Below are 23,296 nucleotides of genomic sequence, written 5' to 3' on the forward strand. Positions count from 1 at the left end.
TATGGTGCTCTTGCTGTAGGTATATTCACTTGCCCAAGCAACTTGTCACACAGTTTATGACGGGCATTAGTAATTATAAGTAGCTGCGCAAATATAAAAAAAAAACGACTAGAAGATATAGACTGCAATAAAATTATTGTTCATAACCGATATTGTTAGAGTATTTAACTATAACATCGATTCCGATAAGTGTTGCACATTTTTTTATTAAATAAACTTTATTTCAATTTGTTCTCATTGTTTGTTTACTACTACGTCAATGGCTGTAGAATATGAGTAAATCCTTCTAGGCAAACAAATCGTATAAACAAAAAAAAACTAATTAATGTACTGTCAGCACTTTAATGCGCTTGTTATATGATTTCGGGGCGAGATGAGGGGATCAAAAATGGCTTCAATACGCACATGGCAGCCTATAAAAGTACAACAATTGATAAAATCTGCGATTAATAGTAAGAATATGGATATCAACTTGCCATCTTGCTCAAGAAACAATGCACGATCGAGCAGCACAACGCTTTCCACTAAAAATAAATTGTAATTTAATATTAAGTAAATATGCATTTCCATATTTAAACATACCTAGCGGCGCCAGCATAAGACGCAACGAATAGAAACACACAATGCGCTGCCAATATTGCAAATCCTTTTCAATTTGCGCAGGATACAGAATGCCACTAAGCTCAGCTAATGCAGTGCCTTCAATGGCTCGCTCAAAGTAACTACAAAGCATGAATTAATATCTGTATTAGTGTTGACGAACCTACTTACTTGTGGAAGCTCATGCCAGGCGCATGTTTTACATTGCGCAGTGCCGAGTGCCTGAGTTGTGGCAGGTGCTGAGCAATAATGGACTCAGCTGCGGCACGAAAGGAATGTATCTTGAGATACTCATATTCGCCAGCGCTCAGACGTTGCTCATACTGCTCCGCCGCATGGCAGGCAATCTCACGTGCCTCATAGCTTAACTCAAAGCTGCTGCTTAGTGGATAGCCTTGGTTGCTCATCTTTTGGTAACAGCAGCTTGCAAAATGCAGAAATTTAGCCTGTGGGCAGTTGAGAAATAGGCGCATTAATGTAGGCGCCAAATCGCCACAAGGATGCAGACCTATGATGCCAAATTTGAAATTACAATTGGGCAATTTAAATGCTGCTCTTATGCTTTCCATTAACTCTGCTGGCTGCGTGGTGCTGCTTAAGCGTTGAGTAAGATGCACAGGTCGTCTGAGGTTGGCCAAATCATCTCCCTGCAAGTGTTTAGCTGCTACGCACTCCAATTTAGCATCTATGGTTACAGCCTGTGCATTCAAATGCGCTTGCATTTCCAAGCAGCAAACATTGATGCCATAACCAAATCCTAGCACACGCGCCAAGTGTCCGACACCTGCGCCAAAGTCCACAACGTAGTCCACGTTTAGTTGCTTGCAGCTTTGCGCGCATATTGCGGACATTTTAGTTATCTCGTGCCACTTCTTGGGTTTTACACATTTGCGAAACATGTGCTTCAGCTTGACATGCTCTAGTACTGGACAACCAGGCAGGAGTTCATCCTGTGCAATGTTCGCTAAGCGACCAATGCACAATGTGCGCAGCAATTGACGCAATGCCAACAGCTCCAAGGGCCATACAATGGACACATTTGTTTGGCTTTGCAATAATTCTGAAAGTTTTTCAATAGGCAACTGTTCCAGAACTTGTCGCCAGCTTGCTGGCAGCTTGCTCCAATGATTGTCTACATAAAAGTCCTATAAATCATTTTAGTTTTTGGGTATTCAGGAAACTAAGCCAATCACACCTACCAAAACATAGCTATCCGTTAGCCATTTGTACTTTTTAGCCACCAACAAGCAGAGAGCCAATTTTGTTTTCAACATAATGCGGGATAAACATAAACACAGCTGTTTGCGACGGAGTCTTTTTCGTAATGTCTGGCAGCCCTGTTGCACATCAGTGAAATTGGCAAGTATCATCCGCAATACATAAGCCACCAAACACACTGTCTGCAAGCGCTCAGTTCAGAAGCTAACTCAAAAATCTTTTGTTTACATTGTGTTCGTTACGTTTAAATGCTGTGCCGCTAAAATTCAAGTGCATAAGCACATATATATGTAAATTAAATAGAGTTTCTTGTTTTTATATAATCAAAACGTTTGTCTAAGTGAAAAAGTTGAAGAGCAGTCGGCATTAGTGCTCCTGTGACTAATACGTAGGCGGGCTAATTACTAATTGCGTTAATAACGTTAGCCATCGCGTAAGTCTGGTCAACCTATGTACATCTAATATGCATGCGTCATAATTTCTACTGTAATTACCTTAACATTCAAACTAAAATAGCACAAAAGTTCAAACTACACCCCCCATCTCCCTGGGTCTACCACCCACTGGCCTTTATATTGATTTTGTTGTTGCACGTGATGCCCAAGCCAAAACAATACGCTATAAAATGTATGTACGTATGCATGTATGTTTGTTTGTTTGTGTGTGTGTGTGTGTGCGCGTATATGCGACCTTTTTATTGTGCCTTTGGAACGCGACTTTGGGCCAATATAATAAGCATGGCTCATTGACGTTTAGCATACCGCTGCTGGAAGAACTGCAAAAGCTGTCAGAGCGGGCTATCTAATTTTTTATTTCGAATATTGGCATTATATTATTATTTTATTTTTTAATCACACACACATTTTTACAATCTCTTCAAGGTAAGCTGCACTCTTTTTATCGGACGTTATGCAAGTTAAGCATAGAACAAATATTAGATAAAAGTTAAGCATTAGTTTAAGCAATGCTGCTGCCCAAGAACTCAAAGCTGCTGCAGCTGCGGTCGAGCCAAAGAAGTTGGTCTCTGTTATGCCAAAAGCAGCCGCAACGTTACCTACAACAACAGCCAACACCGCCAAAGAGACCATTTAACCATCGGGAACTGCTGTGAGTGTGAGGGAAACGATCGGGAGAGCGCTATCAAATGCAATCAAATAATACACTGTGCAAAAAAAAAACAATTAACAAACAAAGCGCTTAACGGTAGTTGCTTGCTACCAATTTGCGCTGTGTAAGGTTCATGACTATCGTTCTCTTTCTTTTTTGTTGTTTTTCTGTGGCTGCTCCTGTTGTCATCGTCGCTCTCTTGGGTGCAAGAGTCCAATATAGCGTCTACAGCTGTTCCGTACTATCAATCAAAAGCGCCAAAGGCATGAGCGCATTAGCACTCGTTACGAACGATAAGATAATGACACACACACATAAGCATTTCATAGTATACATTCTTAATAGTCCCAAACGTCTCCCATTCAGCAATTTATATTTTATAACTAAATGACTGGCTTTTTATTGCAGTTGCCCACGGGTTCAGAGCGTCAGCTTTGTAGTGCGAGGTCTTCACCCAGAACCTTGGACAGTCGGCATGTTTTACTCAATGTACGCGTACTTGTCGCATCTGCCGCGCCTGCATGCGCTTGGCCTGGCGGTGTTTGCCTATGTGGTCTATTACCTCATACAAGTGGTCAAGGTGAGTTTGTTTTTACTATTAGCCAGATAAAATTTGATTTGGCGAGGTGAAGTTGAGTCATGAGCTCTGGAAAAAAAAAGAGTCAAATTGCCGATTTTGTTAATGAAATAACTAAACGATTAGCTAGTGAATTAAACTGACGATATCGGTTAGTAAACTAATCTCTATCTCTGCCTTTTTAGCGACCCATAATAGCTTGCGCCGACGGACCCTTCAAGCAGTATCTTACCAAGCAAATGCCCACGCTCGAGCACAAGTACTGGCCCACCTTCTGGTGTGTGGAGAGTCGTGCTCAGACTGTGCTGGCGAGCCTGCTGCGCTCACAGAGTCTGCCGCGTGTAAACTATCGCAGGTAGGTGCCGCTTAGCTCAGAGGATTAAACACGAAACGGATTAAACGTATATTTCCAGAGAAATACTCAGCTTAAAGGATGGCGGAGAGGTGGCCTTGGACTGGATGGAAGAGGGCTGCAAAGAGCATGCACCTTGCGTGCTTATCCTACCTGGCCTAACAGGCGAATCTCAGGCAGAGTATATAAAGTGCTTGGTCTTTGCGGCCCAGCAAGTGGGCATGCGTGTTGTGGTCTTCAATAACCGCGGCCTCGGCGGCATTGAGCTAAAGACACCGCGTCTTTATTGCGCTGCCAACTGTGAGGATTTGTGCGAGGTGGTGCAGCATGTGAGCAGCAAGCTGCCCAGGAATTGCAAGCTGGGTGCTACTGGCATATCCATGGGTGGACTTATACTGGGTATGCGCTCTTTATCATTGAATCTCAATCACATATTGAACTCTTTTATGTCAATAGGCAACTATTTGGCTCGCAAGAGCGATGAGGCGCGCTTGCATCTGTCTGCGGCCAAGATTATCTCTGTGCCCTGGGATGTGCACAAAGGCAGCGCCAGCATTGAAAAGCCTGTCATAAATAATCTACTGGGGCGTCATTTGGCTGGCAGCCTGTGCCGCACGCTGCGCAATCATATGGAAATTTACAGGGAAATCTATCAGGACTCGGACATTGATATACAGCGTATACTGCAAGTAGGTCACGCCAAGTCTAAACAAAGGACGTAACTCATAACTAATGCCCATTGTTTTTAGTGCAAGACCATCAAGGAGTTTGATGCTTTGTTTACCGCCAAGCAGTTTGGCTATGCGCATGTCAATGATTACTATTCGGATGCAACGCTGCACAATAAGCTGGATCATATCTCGGTGCCTTTGCTGTGCCTTAGTGCTGCCGATGATCCCTTTCAGCCATTGGATGCCATACCAATTAAGGCGGCCAATCAATGCACTCATGTGGCCATTATAATTACCGCACGTGGTGGACACATTGGCTTTCTGGAGGGCATGTGGCCGTCGACTAAGGATCAGTACATGTGCCGCATGTTCACCGAGTATTTTAGCAAGGCGCTCTTTGATGAGGACGGTGAATTTCAGCATGCATCCAACCAGATGCAGCAGCGCTATCTTGCCAAACAGCCAATGGAGCTGCTTGAACAGAAACTTATGTAGTTCCTAAAAGCGTTAGAGCTGAAGCTGAAGATTTGTGATAATCAGTGGAACCAAAATCCAAAGTGTTAAATCTACTAGAGCAATTGATTAATTAGTCAGGCAAATTTAAATTATATAATAGACGTATTAGGCACATATCAGAAACGAAATGCTTTTTTCCTCAATTGTTAGAAAAGCTGTAAAATGAATTGTCAAAAATGTTGTACAAATCATAATTGAAATTGTGTTGAGCACCTGTTTAAATGTCCAATGCAACTTCACTTATCGTCTTTGGCCATTTGTCAATTCAAAAGAGTTAGCAAGCCCTAAGCTCTGCTCTTAGCCAAGATAAATCTTACTATGACACAGTACAATAATCTTTATGCAACATATATATATATATATTTTTTCAAATTCCAGATAATATATATATTTAATCAATAATAAAAATAAAACGCTTAACAAAAAACACTACAAATGAATAGTTGAAAGGGGCTTATAAAGCTAAATTTTTATATAAAAAAAGTACCACTCCCTCCTCCCTAGGATTAAATGGGCTTGTAGAGCAGCGTAGTAACATATTTTTTGCGATAACGATGCGTGGCGCTGAGCACCATAACCCCATCCTTAATGGATAGCGCATATAGATGGTTGAGCATCACATGATTTGGCTCTGGCAACAATGTAGGCTCGCACTACAAAATAAATAGATTCGTATTAGGCGGGGTTATCAAACTAAGCGCGATCTATTAGCTTACAGATAACGGCGTATCCTTGTTGAGTATGACTTGCAGTAGATGCGGCGGCAAATTTGGCGGTCCTGATACCTTCTCCCAGGGCTTGACCTGCGGCACTTCCTGGGAGTACTCCTTCTCGGCGAAGTTGGTTACATTTTCACTATCCTTGGCCAGTGCCTGGAATACCTCAAAGTCCGAGGCACGCACTGATACCAAATTGTTCTTGTTGCCCTCGTCGTTCTCAACGCTTTTCTACAAAATGTTTACAGTTAATTAAGAAAACAAACAAAAAAAAAACTACTGCGCTCGCACTATTCTTTGTTTACATCGCCAGTTGATTGCGTCATCAAGCGCGTATTGATTTTCCATGGAAGTTTCCACTTACCAGTTTTGGATCGTGTTTCCACTCGCCATCCACGCAGAACTTGTACTGATGATCGCCCTCGGGTAGATCTATGATGGTCACAAAGTTGCCATGACTACGCACCATAGGTATGGGCTTCCACTCTGAGAATGTGCCCGAGATGGTTACATTTTTGCCGCCATAATCCCAGCGCAGCACCGTGGGCAACGCTGTCTTCCTTAGCTCCGCGGCCTCATCGTCCTCGTCAGCGTTCAGTGATCCCTCCAGTTGCTCCTCATCCTTTTGTTGCTCCTCCATGCTTTGCTCAGCTGTAAGCGCTGCAGCTGTACCTAACTCGTTATCAACAACAGCAGCTGCTTTTGTTGTTGTTGCTGTTGTTGTGGAGCGATTAGTTCTCGTATAATACGGGTCTTCGTCTTCTTGCGACGAACCCTCGTTTAAGACTGCCGTATGCTTTTTATCGAACGAGAACGCTTTCCCGCCAGCGCCCACTCCACCTCCTCCGCCAACGGCAGCAGCGCTGCTCACTCCCACCGCGTCGCGAAAGTGGGCGGGCGAGCTTGGCGTTGAGAGGTCAGTTGACTTGTGGCGCTCACGATGCATCTGCGTCGTTGAGCTGTTTACGTTACCCATAATGCACTTGCACTTGCTCTTTTTCTCTCTTTCGGTTCGTTTGCGCTGTCTGCGTTGTTTTTATTCTATTTTTCGAGGTTACACTTAGTCATTTAATACTTGTTGTTGGCACTTTTTTCGCATGCGCTTTGTTACTTGCTTCGCTGTGGCTCAGTACTTGTATTCGTTGTGGTATATTGTTGGCATTTATTTGGCAATATTTTGCGATTCGTTTTTTTTTATTATTATTATTATTGTTGTTGTATTTAGTTGTTACAAAATAACTTATCGCTATCGAAAATAATAATAGTTCATCGATAAAGCTTTTTGGATGATGCGATTACTAAGTAATCGAGCATATGCTGCTGCACTCCTCGCACACCATTCGAAATCGAACTCATTTGAGTCGAACATCGGATGTCTTGCTCGCACAAGCTCGATGTTCGTTATAAAATAAGAGTGCTAAAAAAAAAAAACAAAAAAATTTGTAATTCACAAACGAACGGACGTGCGGTTCTTTGTCGGGCGGCGCATTTTTGCCAGCGCCTGATATTTGTTAATAATTAAGTGCAATTTGTTGCAGACCGCTGCGAAATTCATTAATCAATAGAATAACCGGTGGATAAAGTGATAGTTTTAATACAGCAAAGTGTTTGATATTTTCCAAACAAGTGCGAAATACGGCAAACATAGGCGAGCAAAAAAAGCAACAACAACAAACGAAAGCAAATAATCAAATTTAAATTAAACAAGAGCATTTTAACCAAGACTTAACTTAAACATAGGCTTTAAAGTAAAATTTGAAGTGCAAGGAAAATCTCGACGAGTTTTTCCGGGGGTGGAAACCGTGTGAAAAGCGTGTGCGTCGTCGTGTATGTGTTAATAAAAAACAAAAAAAAAGCAAAACAGTTGAAATTGTGCGTTGTCTGTGTATTATTTAAAGTAAAAAGAATTTTGTGAAAGCCACACACACACACACCAACGAGCACACACACAAAGAGAAAATGTCTGAGCAAGAATTTGGAAGGAGGATGCAAAGCGGGCGCCTGCAATAAATCCAGTTTTATTTTATTTTATTTTTCTGCAAGCTGCAAGGCGTGTCAAGCAAAATAAACAACAGCAACAACGACAACGACAGCAAGAAGAAGAAGACGCCAAAAATTTGCCTTGGCCCTTTTTGCTGGTTATTCCTGTTTGACTTCATTGCTTGCTACTTTCGCTAACAATTTTATATAAACAACAACAACAACAACAGCAACAAAAGGCCAGTCAAAATGTCGACGCGTTCTCAATTAACCAAGGACCTCAATGGTGAGTAATCGACATGTAGCTAACTCTCTCACCACACACACACACACACACAAACGAACACACACACACATCGCTTTGTTTTGCTTGCAGCTAACTGCAATCTTTCTTGCCGTTGCTGCTGCAGTGACTACTGCATCCCCTGTTTTTTGTTTTTGTTTTCAACGTTTTTTGTTGTACTTCCGTTTGGCTTCAATGCGACACGGACACGGACACAGACACGCCACTTGCCGACATTGACGCCCCCGCGCGCGCTGTTGGGGTTTCCTTTTTGCATTCGCTCCATAGGTAACAACAACAGTTTTGCTCTACAGTTTGAGAAGCGCATACTTGCCGTTTTCTTAATTACACAGATTCGTTTGAAAGTCTGAAAGCAGCAACAACAACAAGCAAAACAACAGACGATCACATTGATTTATGTTTATTCTAATAGTTAAAAGGGTTACATGCATGTGCGTTCAAGCTAAACTATAACTATGAGCAATTTTATAAAGAATTATTATTATGCCTATTGCTAGCGGAAATCACTCTTAACGCTTGATGGCACAAAAGTTCAAAATTAGAAGCGAAACAAACAAATTAATTTACTACACGTTTCTAACTCAATTAGCAAACGTTAGAAAGAATGCAGTACAAATATTTTGAATATTATTTGTTTAGCTTAAGGCCTGCTGCAGCTGTTGCAGCTGCAAGAATTTATGCCACAGCGCTACAAATTAACCAAATTGACAATTTTATTTATGTTATTGTTGTCACAGGCCAATTCCAGCGTGAAAAAATAAAAACTACAACAAACTGTAAACGAGGCGCTGCTTCAGTTGCCCATTTGCCTGGCCTGATTTATATATCGAGTGTGTTTTGTTATTAGAATTTAAAGCGATTTGGACACCTGCTGCCCCCTCTTTGTGTTCAGCTTTGTACATTAATCATCAGAGCGTATTAACTACATATATTTATTTTTTAACTGCAGCAACGTTATCAGTTTGGCTTACTGAAATTATGTTTATCGTTGGTGCTTTTTTGTAGATAACAAGTGATTGGAAATTTTGTATGGAAGCCCATCAATTTCAAATTTATTAACATTTTAGTTTATGGCATAGTGTACACTTGGTTAACATTTAGTCAATAATTAAACATTTATCTTGTTGCTCAGTGTGTCAATTGCACACCTTGCCCACACACACACCACACCCAACAAGTGTGCGCTCACTCTCTCTATCTCTCTCACACACTGCCGCTCTCTTGGTGAGCGGCATTTGATAAGCGAGTGCGCAAAAAGTGCTGATAAGCGCTCAACGATCGCCGTTTCATACTCAGTGCTGAAATTGAAGTTACCACTAAAGCAAGCAGTCAGCTTGTTGTTATTATTTTGCATAAATTATTTATTTATGTGGGAAATGTGCACAAGATGTACACAAACGAAATGATGAATCACATTGATCAATATTTACGTCGCATTATTGAGTTGCAAATACGCGACGGAGTGCGGAAAACTAATGATGAAGGTGAGCTGCTGTTACTTCAAAGTTGTAAATATGCACGTGTGTGCGTGTGTGTGACACATACCTGCTGACCAAAGAGAGAGAGAGAGAGAGAGAGAGAGCGAAGGGGGCTTCAATTTATTTTTGTGCACCTCATAAAATGCTCGATTAGCTTCAGCTGCACCTCTTTTAAACGGAAATTCTGTTGTTTTCAACTTTTTGTTTTTAATGACACTCTCTTGAGTTGCTAAACAGTGTTACCTGGCTAAGCCAAATTGTGCGTGGGTGCAAATTAACTTTTTACAAGTGAAAAGTAATTACGCTTTGTACTTTGCCAAGTGTTGGTAAGTGCAATCGCAAATAGATAAACGTTGTCACTATCAACTTATTTCGCTAGCTTAATTTGCTGCTTGGCATTGGCAAACGATAAACAAATTCAACTTGCATAATGTGGCGACAAATAAAAACAATAGCTACATACATATGTATCTATAATTTCACTTTTTATTAGCTGCTTGAATAGCTGCTGCTTGACTAAAAATATGCAAAACTATGGAAATTGCAGCATCCGAAGGTCAAATTGGCTTTTGCTGTAACTGACCCATGGATTGACCTAGATATCGCACATATACATATGTATATGTATGTGTGTGTGTATTTATAAATTATATAATTTATGCAGCCAATTAAGCGTTTGCCAATTGTCAAGCTAATGGCAAAAAATTGCATGCTATTAATGCTTTAAGCTCACGCGTTTGCTCTCTCTCTATGTCTCTCTTTCGCTGCCGCTGTTTCACTCTAGCGCGAGCTTGTGCCAGTTTTGAGCTTGTTCCATTTTCCAGATTGTCCTGCTTGCATTTTTAGCTCATTAGCGACACACGCACACACACACACACACAGAGATACAGCTGGGGTCTCTGACAATTTGGAAGAACTCGTTTGGCAGCTACTACACAAAAGCAGCTTAGAAAGAAGTGGAAAATAGAAATAGAAAAAGCAAAACAAAAGCGCGAAAAACTAACGCACAGTTTGGCGAGTTATAGTCTGGCTTTCAATTTTGAGGTCGCTCAGGTGAAAATTGTGTCAGCCAACAACAACAACAAATGGTACAATAATTACAACAACAAGTGCACTGCATTCTATGCCTGACCCGTGCTAGTTTTATTTTTGGACACAGAGCCGAGAGAGTGCAGAGAGTGAGAGCGAGAGCGTAAGCTACAAACAATGTTGGAAAGCTGGCAAAAATAAAATAATAAATGAGTTTTGAGGTCAAATAAATTTGAGCGCACGCCTACGCAAGACTGAAGACGCAGCTGCTGTTTAAAAATTAAGCTGCAAAACAAATGTGTAAGCCACTTAAGCTGCAGTGCTGTTAAAGCTCGACTTACAGCTGTTTATATGTTAAGCATTACAGCTGTTAATAGCAGTCTAAGCACTCTCACTTGCGCTCTCTTTCGCTCTCACTCTTTGCATGCTTTCACACCTCATTGTGCTAATATAAATTAACATAAAGTGGTTTGCTCAGAAAACGAAAATAAAGCCAACAGCAACAGCAGCAGCAGCAATAATAAATAATAAGAGAAAAAAAAAACTAAACTTTCTTTTGTGCGGGCTGCGGCTGTTTATTGAACAGTGCGGGTTCCGTTATAGCAGCAGCTGAGGCTTTGTATGTATCTGTGTTTGGCATGTGTATTGTGCCTAATCCTTTTGCACAGCTGTGGAGCTTTAAAGTTTGACATGCTATGACTGTCAAACTGTTTAGTCGCATGTTTAGCGCTTTTGACAGCCAACAAACAATGCACAATCAACAAACTACACAAGTGTTGTAATAAAAGGGCTCAGACAAAACACACACACGCACACGCACACACACAGTTGCAACTGCACTTGTTACGCGCTGGAGTATTTTGAACTCTAGTGCTCTACGCTATTGTCAAGAGTTTGTGTGCGCAGGCAAAATGATAAATATTTTTTTTCTTTTTTTTGCAAAATTAGGTCAGAACTTATTCTGTGCATGTTGCTGCAAACTTTCATAGCAGCTCTTGTCAATGCTATAATCAGTTCAGATCAACTTCTTGTTTGAGTACAATGAACTCTCCAAAGCGTTTTGTTACAGGTAACTGTCTGCAAAAATGTTGAGCGCAGACTTTTGGCAATTAAAGTTGAATTTCCGCCAAACGGAAATGTGGTCCAGACTTGGGCAATGAGATTACTCTGCAGTTGAGCACCAACAGAGCTGATAACGTTATGGAACATGAGTAATGAATGTATATAGATATTCGCAATGACCAATGCCAGATATGTAACATTGTAATTAAATGAAAAATGTATGTGTATGCATTTGTTATTAACAAATCTTACTCATCGTGCTATAGTGTGCGACGATTCAAAGCTAAACTTATAGCAAATGTACAAATTTATTTTTATAAGCTTTATAAGAATTTGTTTATTGAAATAGCTGAAGCTATTCATTTTGATTGCATTATTTCGTGGAATTGTAAAGCCCAAATTCAATTATTGATAAGCAAAGTTTCATTTTATGTTGACAAAAGTTTCAACTGCTTTTATTCATAGAGCATTTAAACTTCTTTAGCAAAGGGCCACAACGTTTGCTCTCATATATGATTATCAACATTTAATGTTGACGTCGTCATTGTGATATTGACATAGTGTCAAGCGTCGAGCGAGAGAGACATAAAGTAATCAACGTTGAAAGAGACTGCAGCTAAAAAAAAAGTTAAGAGACAGAGACAGCTAGATGTTGGGGAGTTCATTCACTTGGTGTTTGGAGAGCGTTGCAATTAGGAGAATCCAAACAATCAAATGTTTTGCTAGTTTAACTGTCAATGTTGCTGCTTGGCTGCGTCTCTAGCCCACCACTGCCACCCACTTGAGCGCAGCAAGTAGCGCTAAAAATTTATGCTTTTGTTCTTGAGCCTTTGTGGCGCCCCAAAAGTGGGTGAAACTGTCTGTCTAGCGTGCGTGTCTGTGCGTGCTAACAATAAATACATGTTAGCCATAAGCAGAGTAGGCCTAGAGTCTCACTATGTGTGTGTGTGTGTCTATTGTTGGATTTGGTGGCTTGTTTAGTGAGTGTGGTCAGGGCTGTTAATTGTTATTGTTGTTGGCGCTAAGACTTAATTAACTGCCTTTAAGTGTGGATTGGTGTAGCAAAGAGCTTTTGAAATTTGATATGCTGGAAATTTATAACTAGAAATTGCAATATTTATGTGAATTTGATAGAGGCACATCGATTGCTTAAAGTATAGCAATAATACTTTGAGTAATTTGTTATAATAACGCAACATTTGCTAACTAATTAAGTTATCTAAAATTTCCAACAGTCTCATTCATTTATGTGCGCCAAGTTGGCGCAATTTTTGACATTTCAATTCAATTTATGTCTGCTGAGGAGTGGGGCTAAAACATGCTCAGACAAGGAGTCATAATCACACCCCCCAGGCAACCTCTCCCTGTGCCAGGGCATACTTCAGATTTGGCGTGCCTGTCGCATGACATAATACTTGTCCCAACAACAACAATAAGAAGAACAATCAGTTAGTTCTCTACCTGCTATAAAGCAACCCATTGTACCCCCCTCCGCTCTGCTCCTGCTAGACTGTCGCACTTCATTCGAGCCCAGAGCTCGCTCGCATTATCAAATGCACATGGAAATATCTCACTTTGAATAAATTCGTCATCGTTGTGTGTATGTCGCTATGTTAAGTAGCTGGCAATGGATGTGTGTGTGTGCGTGTGTGTGTGTGGGGGGAGTACATTGCTTTTGTCAAGCCCCCAGGGTGGCTACAAGCTGTGAGTGACTTCAATTGTTGTTGCCTTCATAAAAAGCTGCCTACGTGTTTGCTTTGAGCAGCACACAAACTTAATAGGCAATATAAATACACACACACACACACACACACACACACACATACACACATAGATGCATAGACGAATTGTAGACGATCTATGATATAAGCCACCAAATTGATATGCAAAGCAAGCGATGCGGCAATGCATAATGCATTGCAACTATATATATATATATATATATAACATATAAACTGTTAGCTATTGTTAAACAACAAATATGCTTAACTGTTGCCAAATTGCTGTCATGCTTATAATTACTATTTGCTTACGTGCTCCAGCTACAAAGAGTGCAATTCGCATTGCAATTATTAATTATTCATTTTGTTTTTTTTATTGCAGAAAGCGTCAAATCCATTTTGGGTCGCCATACAAAGATCTTGGTCAAATATATGGTCAAATTGGAAACGAAAGGCGATAAAACGGAAAATCGTGTCTTGGTAAGTGCAACGAACAGAACAACAACAACAACAACATCTGCTAATTGCTGTTGCCCCAAGTGCTGTGCACTCTACACTCTTCAACATGCTGCTGTCAATTGCAGCTGGTTGGGGGCAGGGCGATCCAGTCGGCATACGGCACTCTAATTTGTACATAAAATTGCACGCCAGGACGCTGCGCTGCAGGCAGCGGCAACCACAAATTTTAGCTCGCCATATCAACGCAGCGAAGCTTTAGCATAGGGTATGCTAGACTAAAGAGTGGCCATTTACACTAAAGGCAACTTGCCAAGTCTTTTGTATTAAGCTGCCAATTATATTGCTAGTAACTTGGCCTAAAAGCAGCACTATATTGAGCACTTGGTTGCAGGCGTAGCTTAGAGCATTTAGTTTAAGCTTAAACGTAATTGATATTTTTATAGCATGCTTAACGGCGTTTTGTCTAGGCTAATTTCTTGCCTGCTTGCAAATAACTGGAAAATTGCAAACAAAAAGCCGCTTAAAGCGCAAGGGTACAGCCTAAGGTATTCGATTACCTGCAATACTCGAATTTCGTTTAGTGCCTTTGGCTACTGTTTTTGTATTTTCGCGCTGTCTAAATGAATTATAAGCACTCACACTTTGATTTTCAATTAACTACAACTATAAAGTCAAAAGTAAATTGAGTTAGTTACGCGTGCAGCGCTGCGCGCTCTTTCTCTTTTTCACCTGTAGACTGCACTTGACTCGCCTGAGTGACTCGCAACTTTTACCGCCTAGACTTGCCTTTTACCTTACCCAACTCTGCGCACGCTATGCCCAACTAGTTGACTCATCGAACTCTTGCTCTCTTACAGGTTTTCACACCAGTTCGCATTTATTTACTCAGCGCCAAAGTGCCCACAAAGGTAAGTCGGAATATCTATAAACATAATGCTTGACTTTGCTTACACGCGCTCTTTAAATTCCAGATCGAATGTCATTTCCACTATCTGGACATAACGGGCGTCGAGAGCAAAAAGTCTACACATTTCTCTATTATAACCAACGATCGGCCATATTCTTTCGTCACCACCGGCGATGCGGGCAACTTTAGCTCGGTGAGCGCAGCGTTTATAAATTTATAAATTGCATTTAATATTAAAAATTTCATTTCCAGAACGCTGATGTAATTCTAACCGATTTAGCCTCGTCCATTAAGCAAATATTTCCAACAGTTCCTCTCAAGTATATTATTAGGAAGGTAAGCAGCACTGCTGAATGATCAATATTATGTGATATACAATTGTAATTTCCAAGAATTCTAACTATACTATGTATATAATGTTTCCAATACTGCGCATAGCTTGATTAGCAGCTATTAATAATGTATTAGGCGCTTTATTTATTTATATAAATACTTGTAGATTAATTTACGCAGTTTGTAATTTAAAGCAGTGTATAATATTTTCTGCTTGGGTGTGCCAGCGCGGCATTAAAATTAAAAGAAAGCAACGCGCGCTCTCACTTTGAATTCTTGCGCTCTCGTCGCATTTGACTTTAATTAAAGTTGAATTTAATTTTAAATTTAACGCAGGCATTTCACCCACTCGCTGACACAGACTTATTGTTAACTCAATTAAGCTTTAAAAGCTGAATTTAATAATTCAATGCATTTGTAATGCCTACAGTTTTGACTTTGCCTGTTCTAAATTTGCAATTATGCAAAACTAAACTTGAGGAGCAGCCAACTTGTTTACGATTGTTGTAAAAACTTTACATGTTGATGAGTAAGCTCTGGGGCGTGTTGAACGCTTGCCACATAATTGCTGTGAGGCACGCAAGCTGCTGCTGGCTTAGGTGTTGAATGGCATTGTCAATATACAAACATAAATTAAGAATACGCCATGTAAACCTGTAACGTTTTGCTTTATTAACAGATTGATATACAGCCAGCGGAGCGCGAGACAATATTTTCGGAAGAGTTTCGACCCTCTGATCCACGCAATGTGGGTCCCTGTGGTGGCTTCAGTGCACAATATGCCTGCATGTGTGATTTCCATGGCGTGCCATATCGCGAGGAAGTGGCCTGGGATGTGGACACCATTTATCTATCGCACGATACACGCCTGCTCAATTTGCGCGACTTTGATCATCTGGAACCCAAGTAAGTAGCTTGTAATTCTAAAGAGTAATTCTAAAGACACTAAATTTATTTTCTTACAGAGACTTGATGGCCATTGTTTCCGCCCTGGAGTACAACACGTTTTTTCGTGGTCTAAAGGCGGCGCATATGCGTTTATCGCATGAAACGCTGGAACGCATTTTACACGTGCTCAAGCGCTCCATGTGGCTGGAGGAGCTGCACTTGGAGGCACTAGGTTTAAGGTAAGTAGCCAGCCAGCAACAAAATGTTGTAATATTAACTTAAATTTGCTTTCTAGATGGGATTTTCTAAATAAGCTATCGATATCTGTGATTACAAACAGCAGTCCGGCTATACGCACCATTGATCTGAGCCACAATCTTATAGAGGATAAAGGTACACACAGGCACACACACATCTATATAGTATTTAAGCTCATTCCTTGCATTTTTGTACTCGAGTCGTGTGCGTTTGTTAAAACCAATTAATGCATTTCTCTTCCCTTTCTCTCCTTATACATAATTTATTAATATACATGTACATATTGTTTAATTAACACGTTGTTAACACGTGCTCAACTTGTAGGAGCAAGCTCATTGTGCGCCCTACTTGGAAAAATTGTACAAGGTTTGCCATTGCAAAGCACTAACACACACACACTTATAAACTATTGCATTTGTTTATCATTAATGTTGTTATCATTGCTATTCACATTCAAATGCCCTTGCAGTAAATTAAATTCAAAACGCCATTTAATTGTTAATTAAAGATTACTGCAAGCGTATCTAAGCGCTCATCCATGTCTTGTGTGTAATGCCATTCAAAATTTCAAGTTTTTCGATTCCAAATTGTTGGCAAGCACACAGGTCAATTCATATAACATATGCTGTGTATATATATATCGTAAACGCTGCTTTCGAATCGAAATTTCATTAACCATTGGCTCTTGCAAAATTGCAATGCATTTCATATTAACTATACTTATGTTTGATTAGCGCTTTACTAATGTTTTATTTCTATGCAGGTGCAATACACTTAGCTGGCCCCATAGCCAAGGTTTCCAAGGGACTCTGCAAACTGGCGCTGGCTCATTGTGGACTCACTTCCAAGGGTGTTAACCAGATGTCGCATTCGCTGTCGCTCAATCAAAGCATTGCCAATTCGCTAACATATTTGGATCTAAGCGGCAATAGTCTCAAAGATGATATAACTGTAAGTGACAGCGCAACTTACACAATCAAATTCTAATTCTCTGTTTCTGCCTTAGAATTTGCACAATTTTTTGGCTCAACCCAATGTGCTGGAGCATCTGGATTTAGCCTCGACTGATATAACACTGGAGAATGTGCGTATATAGCTTTAAATATTTTGAACACTCACTCTATATTCGCTTTTAGTTATTTGGCGCTTTGCTGCGCGGCTGTGCCACGCACTTGTCCCACCTGAACGTATCGCATAATTCGTTTAGCACCAAGAAGGGCAAAGAGATACCACCATCGTTCAAGCAGTTCTTCACCAGCACACTGAGCTTAAAGCATCTCAACATTGCCGGCTGCAAGCTGCCCATGGAAGCTTTGAAAAATCTGCTATTGGGCTTGGCCTGCAACGAATCCACTGCCGGCTTGCATCTGGACTTGAGCAGCAACACGCTGGGCACACAAGGCGCACATGTGCTGGAGTCCTGCATACATGGCGTGCGTGTGCTGCAGAGCCTGGACATAAGTGATAACAGTATGTTTCGCCAGTATATTACCAATTCACATTACTAATTGTAACACGCTTTAGACTTGGATGCGGAGCTGGCGCCTGTGCTCACTGCCATCTCGAAGAATCCATCAATACGCACGCTGCAATTGACGCGCAATTTGACAGGCATGAAGCCCAAGCATATACCCACTGTCATGGATGCCTTGGTGAATCTTATACAGAAGGATGACTTCCCTTTGACGGAACTGGTGCTGTCGGAGAACAAGCTTAAGCATGATCTGCACGACTTCATCAATGCGCTGGGCAGCAATCAGAATCTGCAAAAGTTGGACATTAGTGGCAACTATATGGGCGATGTGGGCGCTCGTCTGCTGGCCAAAGCGCTGCAGATAAACAATCGCTTGCGCACTATTTATCTGGACAAGAACAGCATCACCTTGCAGGGCTATGCGGACATTGTGTACGCCTTGGAGCACAACCACAGCATGCGCACCATACCCTTTCCCGTGTTTGACATAGCGCCGCATCTCAAGAATCATCCAGAGAAAACGGATGCAGTAATGCGCAAGCTGCAGGAGCTGCTGCAACGCAATTGCAATGGCCTCAAGCGTGCCAATGGCCAGGGCTTTCGTCTCCAGCATGGCTTTATGCTTAGCTCTACGCATCAGCTGGTGGACAAGCTGGTGGCTGAGACGCAGGACACGCTGTCGATAGCCCAAGGCGGCGGTGATAATGTCAGCGCCGTGCAGCGTCTCATCACCGATGCCGAGAACTGCAAGCAACTGATGCCCAAGCTGCAGGAAGCGGTGCGCAGCGATGCGCATCCCATTGAGACGAAGCTAACGCGCGTCGCCAGCGAGCTGAGCTACACCATCAAGAGCTATCTGGAGGAGACCTTGGAGACCATGATACGCACTGGCGTGGAGCAGTGTCCCAAGACGCTGGGAAACCAGATTGTTGTGCAGGATTTGCGCAAGGCGCTCAACGAACGTCTCGTCATACCCGAAGATTTTCTACAGAATTGTCTGCTGAACAATGCGGGCAGTGAGATCATGAATAAAGTGGGGTGAGTAATCGAACTGAAATGTGCTAATTAGACAACTTGAAACTAGCAAAGAAAGATAACAGATGCTTTATCAACTGGTTCTGCTCTGTTTTGTTATTACTGGAAATTCTAACTAAAGTTGCTCAACAAGAAACACAAATATTTATTAATAGTTTTATTTAGAATGTGCAGATTCTTTTTGTTATGTAAATTTTTATTTGAAATCGTTCAATAGTAATTATTAGATACATAGTTAGCTTTGCAGCCCTGCGATTTAATTGGCATCCCTCAAAAAATGCATGCAAAGCTGTGTTTACAATTATCACTTGCTGCGATATCACAGTTTTAACAGCTGTTGTTGTTGTTCCGTCTGCGACCTTGTGGAATTGGCAAACAGATTGGAACGAAACTCTCGTTCCGTTCCTAGCAGCCGAGCTTGCCAAAACTAACAGAGACTGAGCGCGCACGCATACAAACGCATGTGCTTCCGTACTGCCGCTCAGGCGCTCTCTCTCTCTTTGTGTATGTGTGTGTGCGTGAGTAAGCAGTAGCGAGGAGAGATAAGATTAAGCAAACAATATACACAAAATATATTTTAGGCTGGCAGCGGCGGCGGCGAATGCATTTACATTTGAAAGTTGCTCCGACGCAGAACTAAACTATTGTTCAATATTGTATACATATAATTGTGTGTGTGTGTGCCTAGCACCTGCTGCTAGACAAAATGGGCTTAATGCGCAGCTTGTGCTGTTGCTTTGGCAGCAACGCTGGCGTCAGTGGGAGCAGCGCGCGTAGCTTAGCCTATCGCAAGTGTCCCGACGAAGACCAGCAACCCACAATAACACAAAAGTGCTTGTCCCAGTTACACAGCCATAAAATATATAAATATATTTATTGATTGTGCTTTTTGAACTCTTTTTAGTGAAATTGAACAATCGCTGGCTGCTGCCATATCGGATCGAGCTACAGATGAAGTTTTGGAGGCACTGACACGCTATCGTCGCGGCCTGGGCATAGCCGAGTCGCCATCGGTGCTGGACGAGCCGCAAACGCCGGACATAGTGCGCAGTCGGTATAGCCATGTAAGTTGCATGATATGAATTTTGAACGTTATCGGTGTTATCTATGAAATTTAATAACAAATTGTGATGTCATGTGTATGGGTGAATGGCTTAAGCACAAAATACTTTTGCTTTCGAACGCTAGACAAACAATAAATATAATTGGGAACATGTCAGTAGCTCTATAACCGCTTATCGAGCAACCATAAAAACTTGAAAGCGCTCATAATTTATTTTTATACGCATTTTTTAGGAAGCTGAAGGATTGATTATACGCCCTGGTGGACGTGGCACAGAACTGCCCAAACTGGGTCTGGAATCGCCCACTGTAAGTGTTGATAACCTAACGCTGCCCAAGTGGATGCAGTAGTGCACATACAACACACACTTGAAATAAAAAATAATAATCATAATGCCAAATACATATGCATAGTATATGAAAAATGCCAAGTAGACATTGCAAACATGCTTATCACACTTAAAGAATAATTCTGTATATAAAAAAAAAAAAAAATGGAAACGAAAAAAACTGCGGATAAAAGCTACAGAATTTCCATTGAAATTCCATCACACACATCACGCATACATTTGAAGCTCATAAATAATAAAATCAACAACTTACTTTAATATGTATTATATACAAACAACAAACTCATCATATTTTTTTCTTATATGTGTATATCTCTCTGTCTCGCTCTTGCTCTAACGTGTTTATCCTTGTAATCATCTCCATACAACAACAACTACTACAACAACAACACTTACAACATCAACAACAACTTATATTATATATATAAATATTACATACCATTATATTATATTATAAACCTTGTCTCCAACAAAAAAAAACTCATTGCATTTAAAACAAAAAATATCATAAAAGAAATTGGAATATCTAAACCTTGTAAGTAGTTATTTTTTACAACTATAACTAGTTACCCTTCCTATACTATATCTACTATATCTAAAGCCAACTCAACTGCAAAATGCAAAGCTCAAGAATCTTTTGTTGTTTGCAGTTTGGTTAGCCAATCTCTTTGAACACTTTCCTCATTGCGCTTTTAAGTTGTTTAAGTTTAATTTTCTGTACCCCTCCCCTCGATCATCATTTCACACAAGCGCCCCACAACATAACCTCACTAAATATAAAGAATTGTCAAAACTGTTTACTAATTGCTGCCGCCTCCACTAGGCCACACCACTGCTGACCACAAAGCGTCGTTCCGTAGCACGCAAGGTGCGCCCACAATCTGTGGTGGAGAATCTCAGTCTAAGCCACATACCCGATCTGCTGGAGTCGCCGTCGTCGCATCGCTCCACCTCGCAGCTGAATACGCGCAGCATTAACATTAACAACGCCAACAGCAGCGCTGCTGCAACTGCGATCAGCAGCAGTCTACACATGAGCGACAGCAATGCCCAACTGGACGATGGCGGCGTGGATGAGTGCTGTGATTCGATTACCGAGCTGCCCAGCGCTTCGTTTCAGCTGCAGCATCTGGTCAAGGGCAGACCGAAGCGTGCCAAGACGCGTGCACCAACGCGTCCGCTGGTGAACACTGAGTGTGCTGCGGGTGTGAGTCGTGACATTGGCGATGGTCTGGATCACTTCTTTAGACCGGGCTCAGTGACGCCCACAACGCTTACGCCGCTGGTGTCGCCCACCTCTGAGGAGTGCAGCTCGCTTTCGTTTGTGGACAGCCCAACGATGAGTCGTGATGGCAATGGACACATGACTTCAGAGGAGACAACGCCTATACTTGAAGAGCGGCGTCCCATCAAGCTGGATCGCCAGTCACCACTGCTAAAGAGTAAGTGCAGCAGTAAGCGCTTTGAATTGGTTGCTCTAACTTGTAGTTGCTTTTGCAGGCGCCTCTTGGGCTACACGCTCACGCAGCACGGATAATCTGGAGAAGTACTCGCCACTCGTGGGACGCAAGTCGCCGTTGGTTAAAATGCGCACAGAAGGCGGCGGCATGGGGCAGGAGGACAGCACACCCAGTTCAGGCGGCGCTTTGCTCAAGGCAAGCAACAGAGACGAAAAGCTGCGCTCACCCAGCAGCGATAGCATCAAGGCTGGCATGGATGCCAAGGCAGGCAATGGCATATTACGCACGCCCATAGCACTACAAAAGCCACGTCCCTGGTCGGTAGTGGGCAGCGAGCCCAAGACAAACAATAACGAGCTGCAAGCAGCAGGCAATGGCAGCGTGGACTCCACCAAAACAACGCCCGATACGCTGGAAGAAGGTTGGACAGCAAATATGCTAAGCGTTTATAATTTGTTTAACCTCCGCTTATGTGATTCCTTGTAGATGTTGAGGTGCTGCCTTTTGGTCAGAGTGGCGGCGGTTCTATTGTGGGCATTACACCGGGCATTGCCATGGCAGCTGGCGGCAGCGGTGGTGGCAGCATTGTGGGGATTACACCTGGTGCTGCCATGGAAAAGAAATCCGTGCGTGAGCTGGCCGCTGGACTAAGTCGTCTAGGTAAACTAACTGCAGCAGCAGTCGAAAGCATGAGCATGTCTTGCACTTAGAGCAACTTTATTATTTTGTTTTTGTATTTTATTATTTCATTTTATGTTATTTTGTGCCTGTTGTTACCCACTGTAAACTAGATCTACCCCTTAAGCCGGCCATAAAGCCCAGAACAATGTTGAGCACTCATCGCATCAGCACGAGCAGCACCAACAGCAATAGTTCCAACAGCAGCAGTGCAGCAGCAACATCTACGACAACAACGACAACAACAACAGTATTAAACAATCAGCTGCGAACGCGAATCATAAGCAGTAGCAGCATTAACAGCGAGACGCAGGAAACGCTTAGCAAGACCACCATCATTAACAGCGATCATAGCAGTAGCAACAGCAGCAGCAGCAGCACGGAGCATGCTATGGCCTGTGCCAGTCTCATAAGCAATGAGATCTTGAGCATGCGCAATGGTCAGCTGTCGTCGAAGACAACCAGCAGCAGCTGTGCAGAGAGCAATGGCGTCAAACGCATTGCAGGCAAACAGATCTCCACGCTCTTCGAGGTTTGAGGCGTTGTCAACTCAGCATATCATACCCAAGCATTGTCTGTGGCTTTATTGTGGCTCAAAGCTTCATTACTTTACATAAATTTATGTCTGTGTGCTTTGTTTATTATAAGTTTGTAATGCTTGTTGTAGTTTGTGTTTAGTCTATCCATGTAGTATATATGTTAAATGTATGTATTTTAGTCAGCACACTTCAAATAGCTCATTTTACACCCACAGGAGACATTAGTTGAAGGCCTTCAGCGCAGCTCGACGCGACGCTTGTTTAGAGACAGAGACTCGCCCTATACGCAAGAGGATGTCGTTGAACTATAGATTCTCTAGTTTAAAATACCCTCACTCAACAATCCTAAGAAAACGCTTCCTCTCACCCCCCCCCCACAACACACACACACACACACGTTCACACCACACGAAACCACCAACACACACGACAAAGTAATCGATTTGGCAAAAAAAAAAAAAAACAATAAGATGAAGAAAGGTTGCAACTTTTATATCTGTACTGAAACATTTAATTAATGTG

General features: G+C 41.9%; 4 protein-coding genes across 11 annotated transcripts; 2 read left to right on the forward strand and 2 right to left on the reverse strand.

Annotated features, from left to right (window-relative positions):
* Window positions 1-257: 257 nt before the first annotated feature.
* On the reverse strand, window positions 258-1,981 carry LOC108596326 (protein RRNAD1). 2 transcript variants are annotated; one of them, XM_017981950.1, is made up of 5 exons: window positions 1,800-1,981; window positions 772-1,745; window positions 583-722; window positions 477-524; window positions 258-413 (listed from the first exon to the last, which is right to left on the reverse strand). In XM_017981950.1, exons 1-5 carry the CDS (start codon window positions 1,968-1,970, stop codon window positions 334-336), a joined length of 1,413 nt encoding a protein of 470 aa, XP_017837439.1. In that variant the 5' UTR covers window positions 1,971-1,981; the 3' UTR covers window positions 258-333. The 2 variants fall into 2 exon arrangements, with proteins under 2 accessions (XP_017837439.1, XP_017837441.1); XM_017981952.1 differs by lacking the exons at window positions 258-413; window positions 477-524; window positions 583-722 and having other exon boundaries at window positions 1,027-1,046; window positions 1,133-1,745.
* Window positions 1,982-2,028: 47 nt separating this feature from the next.
* LOC108596324 (phospholipase ABHD3) lies at window positions 2,029-5,612 on the forward strand. Of its 3 annotated transcripts, none has more exons than XM_017981947.1 (7): window positions 2,029-2,108; window positions 2,700-2,925; window positions 3,334-3,505; window positions 3,688-3,857; window positions 3,916-4,253; window positions 4,311-4,543; window positions 4,604-5,612. In XM_017981947.1, exons 2-7 carry the CDS (start codon window positions 2,783-2,785, stop codon window positions 5,018-5,020), a joined length of 1,473 nt encoding a protein of 490 aa, XP_017837436.1. In that variant the 5' UTR covers window positions 2,029-2,108; window positions 2,700-2,782; the 3' UTR covers window positions 5,021-5,612. The 3 variants fall into 3 exon arrangements, with proteins under 3 accessions (XP_017837436.1, XP_017837437.1, XP_017837435.1); XM_017981946.1 differs by lacking the exon at window positions 2,029-2,108 and adding an exon at window positions 2,165-2,251; XM_017981948.1 differs by lacking the exons at window positions 2,029-2,108; window positions 2,700-2,925 and adding an exon at window positions 2,158-2,251.
* LOC108596328 (5'-AMP-activated protein kinase subunit beta-1) lies at window positions 5,402-6,963 on the reverse strand. Its single transcript, XM_017981954.1, has 3 exons — window positions 6,122-6,963; window positions 5,758-5,988; window positions 5,402-5,694 (listed from the first exon to the last, which is right to left on the reverse strand). Exons 1-3 carry the CDS (start codon window positions 6,731-6,733, stop codon window positions 5,548-5,550), a joined length of 990 nt encoding a protein of 329 aa, XP_017837443.1. The 5' UTR covers window positions 6,734-6,963; the 3' UTR covers window positions 5,402-5,547.
* Window positions 6,964-7,211: 248 nt separating this feature from the next.
* On the forward strand, window positions 7,212-23,122 carry LOC108597149 (F-actin-uncapping protein LRRC16A). Of its 5 annotated transcripts, none has more exons than XM_033295117.1 (20): window positions 7,212-8,023; window positions 13,714-13,811; window positions 14,648-14,698; window positions 14,762-14,890; window positions 14,950-15,033; window positions 15,710-15,936; window positions 15,996-16,157; window positions 16,214-16,311; window positions 16,501-16,542; window positions 16,940-17,127; window positions 17,183-17,260; window positions 17,313-17,646; window positions 17,701-18,688; window positions 19,590-19,749; window positions 19,982-20,056; window positions 20,921-21,539; window positions 21,598-21,978; window positions 22,044-22,217; window positions 22,349-22,767; window positions 22,990-23,122. In XM_033295117.1, the coding sequence occupies exons 1-20, from the start codon at window positions 7,987-7,989 to the stop codon at window positions 23,083-23,085; spliced, it is 4,440 nt and encodes a 1,479-aa protein (XP_033151008.1). In that variant the 5' UTR covers window positions 7,212-7,986; the 3' UTR covers window positions 23,086-23,122. The 5 variants fall into 5 exon arrangements, with proteins under 5 accessions (XP_033151008.1, XP_033151009.1, XP_033151007.1 ...); XM_033295116.1 differs by lacking the exon at window positions 7,212-8,023 and adding an exon at window positions 9,434-9,525; XM_033295118.1 differs by lacking the exon at window positions 16,501-16,542.
* The last annotated feature ends 174 nt before the right edge of the window (window positions 23,123-23,296 follow it).

Source organism: Drosophila busckii, chromosome 2R (genome assembly GCF_011750605.1).
Source record: "Drosophila busckii strain San Diego stock center, stock number 13000-0081.31 chromosome 2R, ASM1175060v1, whole genome shotgun sequence".
NCBI lineage: Eukaryota > Metazoa > Arthropoda > Insecta > Diptera > Drosophilidae > Drosophila > Drosophila busckii.